This window comes from Seriola dumerili, unplaced genomic scaffold (genome assembly GCF_002260705.1).
Source record: "Seriola dumerili isolate Sdu_G_001 unplaced genomic scaffold, Sdu_1.0 BDQW01000149.1, whole genome shotgun sequence".
Lineage (NCBI taxonomy): Eukaryota > Metazoa > Chordata > Actinopteri > Carangiformes > Carangidae > Seriola > Seriola dumerili.
This window is the reverse complement of record NW_019174404.1, coordinates 5,240,299-5,248,487: the sequence shown is the minus strand read 5'-3', so window position 1 is coordinate 5,248,487 and position 8,189 is coordinate 5,240,299. Positions and strand designations below refer to the sequence as shown.

Sequence of the window (8,189 nt, the reverse complement as noted above, 5' to 3'; positions counted from 1 at the left end):
GAAAGTGGATTCTTGAGTTTGGGAACAGTCTTACCACAAGGTCCATTTAGTAGTTGTTCAGGAGCTTTCAACTGTACGACACAATCTTCCTCAGCAGACGGCGTTTGTCCAGTTGTCACAATACCATGTATGTTATAACTGTGATTTAACAGTGCATCTTGGGAAATTATACTTGCACTCTTCATCTGTTGTTGTATTTAAATGCACAGATGTGATTTATTTGTTACTTTAATTTGTACTGATGGATTCTGTTGTTCAGTTTCATGATTGTAAAATCTTAGGACCATGCTGCAAATTAAGTATTCTCACTTTAACTCACTTTATCCCTCGGATTGGTTTGTTTTAGGAGATCTGTAAATCATATTAAAAGCAGCGAGTACATTTCTATGTTGGTTTTAAAGTGGAGAGAACAGCTACTAAATTGATCATGAGGTGATTGCTATGTCGTCTTCTGTTTCCAAAGGCTTAGACTTCAATCCCAGTTTTTAAGACCAAATCCTTAAAGTGCTCAGAAAAATGGAGACTTGACTGTCTATACCTGAACCTGAGAACTGAACAAACTTCATCTGCAGGTGAAGACTGTGAGATGTGTTCAAAAGCTCTGAGAACAGTTACTAAATGGACCTTCAAATCAGATTATTTTGTCAACTCCTGTTCTCACTATCAAGAATGGACTTCGACCCTTAATATTAGCCAGTTTTTATGAGTTTTATGAGCCACGTTTTGTTTGTAAATAATCATTAGTAAATATCTGCAGCGCTTAAAATGCATGACAGCAGGGAATCCATCTGCTGAGGAAGACCATGAGACATGACTGAAAGCTCCAGAACCTAGACCTTATGTTGAGATTATTTTACCAATAACTACGACTGTGTGCTGCTTATGGTCAGATGAAAATCTTGTGACTTTTATGAGTTAGAAAAGTTTCATGTCTGTTGAGGTCTTTTTGAAACATATAAAAATACATGATGGTGACCATATAAACAGAGTTTTCTCTATATCTTGAGAAGTTAGTTATAATAAAATAATCGTTATTATTAAGGGCATTTTAACTTATTTGATTAAAGCATAAAAGGGATGTTACTAAATAATACAGGGCTCAAGGATTTCATTGAGCCATTGAGTAATTCTAGTAAACAAAATGCTGAACATTCTCATGTGTTATGGGTTTAAATGGATCAGGGAGCGTAGATTCAATTACATAGAGTGACAAAACACACTGGCAAATGAAGGAGGAGCTCTACTTTATCTTTGTTTTTTCATTGGGAGATAAAAAATTTAAATAAAAATGACACAAATTTTAAAAAGTGTTTAATCAGAATGATAAAGAGGACCAGAGGACAACCACTTCATGACTACATCATGGGAATACACAATCATCTTCAGAAAACGGAACAAAAAAAAAAAACAAACATGAAAAAATAAAAATCCATGCACTCAAAATGATTTCTCTAAATCAGAGCACAGTTTGTTTGCTGGTTTTCATTGGGACTCGTGAGCATGCTGGCTTCTTCGATCTAGTTTCCAAGCAACATTTTTTTTACTGCGAGGCCTGAACCTGACGACGAGAAGCAGAAAAAACACACATCAGACAGTGCAAAGTACAAGGACGGATTTGCTTGTGGCTAATGTCGGTGTTTGTCTTAACAAATACCATGAAAATGTACGACAGGAACAAATGCATGCAAATGTGAGAGTTGATGAATGGGTGGATGAAGGATGCATGTGTGCACGATACCTGTCTATTTATATGAGTGGCTCTCGGCTCCACCGCGCCCAAATCCTGAGAGGAAAGATGAAGAGGAATTAACATTCACATCAGGAATAATGAAAGTAACTGGGGAAAAAAAAAAAAAAAAAAAGTGTGGCCAAACATTGGAGGAAAAAGAGAAATCTGACACCAAATCCGAACTGTTTTCCTCTGGAGTTTAAAGAGATGCCACTAATTATGTAACGAGCGGTTGATATCAGGTGACAGTGTGTGCTTTGATGGGACCATTTACAGCCTCAGCACTAACGCATAAACAACACAATGGGCGTTTCTGGATGAGAAAAAGTCTCTTGACCAAAGGTGACTGAGCCTTCACAGCTACCAGGATCACTGTGTTTTATTCCTGTTTTTTATTAATAGTATTCCAAAGTGTAGATGTTGTGATTACGGTGTCAGGAGGTCAGAGTGAGTTCATTCACTGTGTTAAAAAAAAAAAAAAAAAAAAAAGATAATGTGCGGAGAATGTGCTTACCTTTAGGTCCAAACAATGCACTGTAGCAGGGGTTGTTACAGTATGGCTTGCCATCATGCTGTAAGAGGGGGAAGAGTAGAATTTACACTTGTTTTAAATATTAAAGTGATACATACATAAGTGTTAATGTTTCAATTCCAAGGTCAAGAAAACATTTCAAAATTAAAATATCATTGCAGGAGGGTCACTTGTAGTGTGATATGATCAAAAGCTTATGAACAGCTACCAAACAGGCCTGGTGGTGTGATTGCATTGTCAGCAACAACTATATAATCTATGTGAATTTCAGTCTGCGATTTTCAGTTATTAAATATTAAGTTATTTATCACTTTTGTCGTTTAAACTTGTTGAAAGATGAACCTAAATACTGCAGATCAGGCTGCAGATTCAACACTGAACTCAAAGTTACAGGATATACATTATTAGTGTGTCATGTTATTCAGATCTCTCACCTCTGCATGTGAGCCTGCTGAGAGTGTCTTGTTGCACTTCTCACACTTCAGACAGGGCCTGTGCCAGTCCTTACCCAGTGACGTCACCCTCTCAGCTGCCAAACACATCAAAAGGCAAAAATTAATAATCACATCCTCGAACTTCCATCCCAAAGAGAGCTACTGTCATCTGTGGAGGAGAGGCAGGCGTCACAGGGTTAACACATGGTCTGCTGGTCAGTTAATGAGTCTCAGACTAAATTAATGAGCTCATAGTGCTGTGAATTTAGCAGTTTTAGACCAACGAGATGTACTCTCCGCAGATAAGTTTGAGAACATTGTCTGGGTGTGGTGCCTGATGGTGAAAAAGAGGACTGAGTGTCCCTGATGAATCCATCCTCATCTCGCCTCATAAACTCCAATAAAGACCGTCTTTATCTGCAGGGCTGATCTGTGCAAACACCCCTCAGGAGGATTGTAAAAGAAGGGAAGAACCCGAATCTTTATTGAAGGAGATGGACAAGGATTCAGATGCCTTTTGAGACTGGTCACACGGTTACAAGAGAGACAAAGAATCTCGATGCAAAGACAGATACGAAGCCGCTTAGCTAAGGGAGGATGACAGCCGAGACCAAGCACAGGAAATGTTGAAAATGTAGAAGTGTTATCGTGATCTGAGGCCATCTCTTCAAACATATGTCGTAACTGTGCAGCACAAGGCATGATCAACAGCTGCATCTGGAAACATGACAAAAAGTCAGGAAGGTACAGCCAGTGTAAATAACTCTGGGTTCAGGTGAGGCCACGAGCCTCAAAACCTTCCCACAATATTAGGATATGACATATTTCCTCTCTAAAAATAGCCCGATGTGGCATGAGATTATGCAACAGTCAGTGGAAACAGAGAAAGTGCTCCAGGGTGGGGTCAGCCGCTCAGGCCAGCTCCATGAAAACATTTCAGCAAAATGTGGCGGGACTTGGAACGCGGGTCTGACCCAAAGTAATTACTGTACTTAACTTCAAATACCAAAGCAGTGGACTGAGCAAACAGTGGATTCTTGCCTGTCTGAGCAGCAATGGAGAGGGGGTCTCGCAGTTAAAAAAGCAGAGCTCTGAGTCCATCCCTATCAGTCGGGGTGACGCCCGTGAATGCTGCTTTTCTCTCGATTTTATATGGAGCTGATAAAGCTCCCTTTTGTACACGGGTTATTTATTTTACCTGATGATATGAACGAGAAATGGGGTGTGACAGACAGAAGAATAATCCAATCTGCCCTCTCCATCAGCTCACACCGACTGGGAGCATTATGGAGGCAGTCCAGTACAAACAATCACATAAATCTGAATGGAAAAACACACTGTGAGGGGAGGCTGTTCAACTATTCGCTTCATTCCATCCCAAAAAAGATTCACGGGGAGGTTGTTTAATGCTTTGTCAAGCATTTAGAGTTATGTGAACGACCTTAAATGAAGTCAAACTCTTTAACTAACTATGAAACTTTTTACGGCTGATGAACTAAAGAATCACTTCAAATGATTTTGGCTCATTTCTCAGTGCACAAAATTGGTGCCACTCTCATGACCGTAGGCTGAAGCCTCAGCAAGCGGACAGTTAACTTAGAGGAGGCAGTAGGCAGATTTTGTTACCAATGGACAGAGCAAGGCTAGTTTTTATTCCCCGTTTCCAGGCTTTTACCTATGCTAAGCCAACGTGCTGCTAATTGTGGCCTTAAATTTAACAGGCAAATAAGGGTGAGGCGTCAATCTTCTCATCTAACTTTGTGCAAGGGAGCAAAAAATGTCAAACTATTCTTTTAAGGTTGATGAACTTGAGGTTTTTTAGATGTTAAAGATATTTATCATGATGTCGTGTCAATAATTCTAAAAATTTCATTGATGCATTTGTGCACAATCTCTGCATAAATACAGCATGACGTTACCTACACTACATGTTAGCCTCCAACACTTTTTTGTTAAGTCAGTGATCCTGCATTGGAAAGCATGATCATCTGCAAAGTTTCCAGGAAGAACAAATTATTCTTTTTTTCTTTTTTTTTTTTTTTGGAGTTGGGACAGATCCCCCCCCCCCCCCCCCCCCCCTCCATCATTTAGTGAAGCAGCAGTAGCCTGATTGTTTCCATCTGAGAGCTTCATAACGGTAAGACAGATGAGCAGCAAAAGAGACGGACGGAGAGAGAGGGGAGGGTGAGGGGGGTGGAGTGGAGCAGGGAGGTGTGATGGGAGACAATCACAGACTGAGACATTAAGCAAGTTTTAGAAACAGAGGAGGTTTCGGTGGGAATTTGATGCAGACAGTTCAGGGCAATGACAAGACATCCACAAAAAGAACAAAAAGCTTTGTTTCAGGCTACTTATCCCTCAGCTCTATTTCAGCATTTTCTTATTCTCCTGCTCGGGGGAAAAAAAAAAAACGATAGGTTGGCGCGTTCTGGCCAAAACAAATTGGTTTGCTTGTTTTGGCCAGAAGGAGAAGGTTTGTCCATAAAAAGGGAGAATGGAAAGGATGTCTCCCCAGTCTCTGGATCAATTCATCTGACTGACACTCCAAAGACTCTGCATTGGCCTCAGCCTCTGCGCATCTCTCCGGAGAAGATTTACTCTGTCGCACTACTGAGCCGGAGACAATGTGGTAAATGGATTAAGACGCAAATAAAATGGAGCTGTCCCTTTCCTCCCCCAGATGGAGTAATAGGTCCCTGCTTTGATAGTGTCCTCACGAGACCGACCTACTGTATCGCAAAGATGTCAGCAGAGAAGAAACCTGCTTCCTGTGCTCCATCCAGTCATTATTCATCTAGCTCATGAATCACAAAGAAAGACAACTCAATTCCTGCAGGGAGCGCAGACTTTAAACTCCTAAGTAACGTGATAACAAGACAGCTTGCAGAGTGCAGTGACCCTCTGAGACTACGAGGCATCAATCTGCAAAATGCAAACATACAGGCAGATATAAAGAGTAAATGTGCACAGCTCGGATGCTGCATTGACAGCTAAAGAAAATGAGCAAGTTAGCAAATAAGGTTGTGATTAAAACTCCATTGATGAGAAGTAGCTGAGTACATGTACTCAAGTACAGTACTTTGCTTTAGTATTTCACAGCTAAATGTTACTTCTCAGATTAAGATTTTACATGCATGCATGTTTAAACTATGTAATACATTATAGATGATACTAGTGGCCAAAAGTAATTAGAGCAGTTAAATGAAGCTCCACCTTTAACGTACTGCAACATAAAAGTAAAAGCTTACATGCTGATGCATCTGTAATATTCAGGACTGGAAGAAGCATTCAGATCATTTACTTAAGTAAAGGTAGCAGTACCACGATGTAAAAATACTCCATTGCAAGTCAAAGTAATGCATTCAAATTTTTACTTAAGAAAAAGTATAAAATGTACTTTAATTATCAAAAGTTCAAGTATATTGTGCAGCACAGCCCCTGCCAGCGATGGAATGTAACTAAGTACATTTACTCATGTACTAATTTAGAGGTAATTGTATTTTAGTATTTCCATCTTCTGCTTCTTTCTACTCCTATATCTGACATTTCAGTAGTAACTATTGTACTTTTTTACTGCACTGCCTTCACTTTTATGCAGTTATAGATGAATCTACCCTAAGTACATACAGTAAAGTAGTTCAAATTATTTCCACCTTAACCAACTACAGTATTAAAGTACTGCTTGTAGATTAACCACCAATAATAATGACAAATATGTAATAATATAACACTGACAGGAGCCATTCTGCACAGTCAGTACTTTTAGTTCAGATGCTATCTGTACATTTTGCTGATAATACTTATGCATTTGTACATAAGTTAAATTGTGCATGCAGGATTTCAATTTGTAAAGGAGTGGATGAAAAAAAAATGTACATTTGTTTTTATAATATATACGTTGAAAGTCCATGCTTGAAAACATGCTTGAAGTCTCGTCACTCTCAGTTTCCTGTTTCCTCATTTGTGCAGAAAAGCCGCTAGTTTTCAATAACCAGGAAATGTTCTTATGCAAAAGAGGATATTATCTCTGCAAGTAAAATGAGAATCACTTAGAGGAGAATCAATATAAAGATGTCAATCTTACCGAAGTAAACTTCCTTCTGGCACTTTGGGCACTTTGGCATTTTGTTGGAGCTAGTGCTGATCTGCCGTAGAGAAAGAAGAATAGGTATCCTGCGGTTCTACCTGTCAGCTCTGACTGACCACGCCTCGCTGTGAAGTGCAGATGTGCGCTCCGTCCTGTATTTATAGCGCCGAGGAAATAGTTCAACTGAAACTTTTCTGTTTTTTTCTAACAGGGGGAGAGGCTTGTGATGAGTCTGTGAGAGTGTGCGTGCAGAAAACATCACAAAGAATTAGGCTACTGCGAATAAAGCCCTCCTTTACTGTTGAATTTACAGTACTCCAAATGGATAAATGCGTTTTTAATTGGCCCTACAATACAGTTTTCTCAGATATGATTTATTTATACATTTGATTTTTTTTACAGCCTTTGGATGGACGGATTAGATGTGAAGGGTCACAAGATGATTAACAGTTTAGAAAGGATGAAAAAGACATTTCTTTTATCTTTACATTTTCATATGAAATACTGGATAGGCCTCCCTATTCAGGCTTATAAAACACACCACACAAGCAAAAACCAACATAAGCAATAGCCTGTATAGGTTAAACTCACTCGTGGCTTATAGTGCACAAAGCATATAAAACAGGTCACCAGTTAAAAAGTTTGCATACAAGATGAATGAGCACTGAAACCCCACCGTTTCCAAGGATCTTAAAGTGATTTAAATGTAAACCTCGGCTACTGTACAATAAAATAGGAAATCCAATCTTTTTTTGGCATTTACAAGTTATGTTTCATCACTGTGACCACAGTTCAGAGTCTGCATGCCAACACCTGGACCTGATAAGTGTCTGTGGGATTTTAGGCTATAGTTTGCTAACTTATTCTGCATGTCTCAGTGGACCAAACAATGAATTATTAATGTACTGTATAAAAACATTTCTTTTGTTCTTCTATTCAGGCCCTGTTTCCTTTTGCCAAAGTTATTTCACACCTTCTCAGAGTTCAACAGAGAGAGCTGCTGCAGAACTGTGTGAGCAGTCATGATAAGATTTAGCATAACCACTACCATACATAATCATGGGGTCACATGAGGTGATCGTTTGAAGCTCTGAACCTTTTGTAATGTAAATGATAGAGGGATGTTTGTTGTACGTCACACTGATATCCTTTGTAAGACAGGTGGTTCCTCTCAAGGGGCCAGTGCTTCAGTTTTAAAATCAAATGTGCCTAAAAATCAAAATATACAAAGTAGGAATATATGTTCACGCTTCATTTTATGGCACCTTTAAATTATGGTAATTACAGTGCTCCCATCCAAATCAAGCAATGCTGATTACAGAACTTTGGAAATTAATAGCCATAATAAAATTAAACCATAGATTAAACAACATGAACCTATTGTGTAGCCATTCTCCTATAAAACTG

General features: G+C 39.1%; 1 protein-coding gene across 1 annotated transcript; it reads right to left on the bottom strand.

The window, feature by feature from the left end:
* Positions 1 to 1,294: 1,294 nt before the first annotated feature.
* crip1 (cysteine rich protein 1) lies at positions 1,295 to 6,926 on the bottom strand. Its single transcript, XM_022750549.1, has 5 exons — positions 6,780 to 6,926; positions 2,696 to 2,790; positions 2,244 to 2,301; positions 1,739 to 1,783; positions 1,295 to 1,558 (listed from the first exon to the last, which is right to left on the bottom strand). The coding sequence occupies exons 1-4, from the start codon at positions 6,817 to 6,819 to the stop codon at positions 1,743 to 1,745; spliced, it is 234 nt and encodes a 77-aa protein (XP_022606270.1). The 5' UTR covers positions 6,820 to 6,926; the 3' UTR covers positions 1,295 to 1,558; positions 1,739 to 1,742.
* Between the last annotated feature and the right edge of the window lie 1,263 nt (positions 6,927 to 8,189).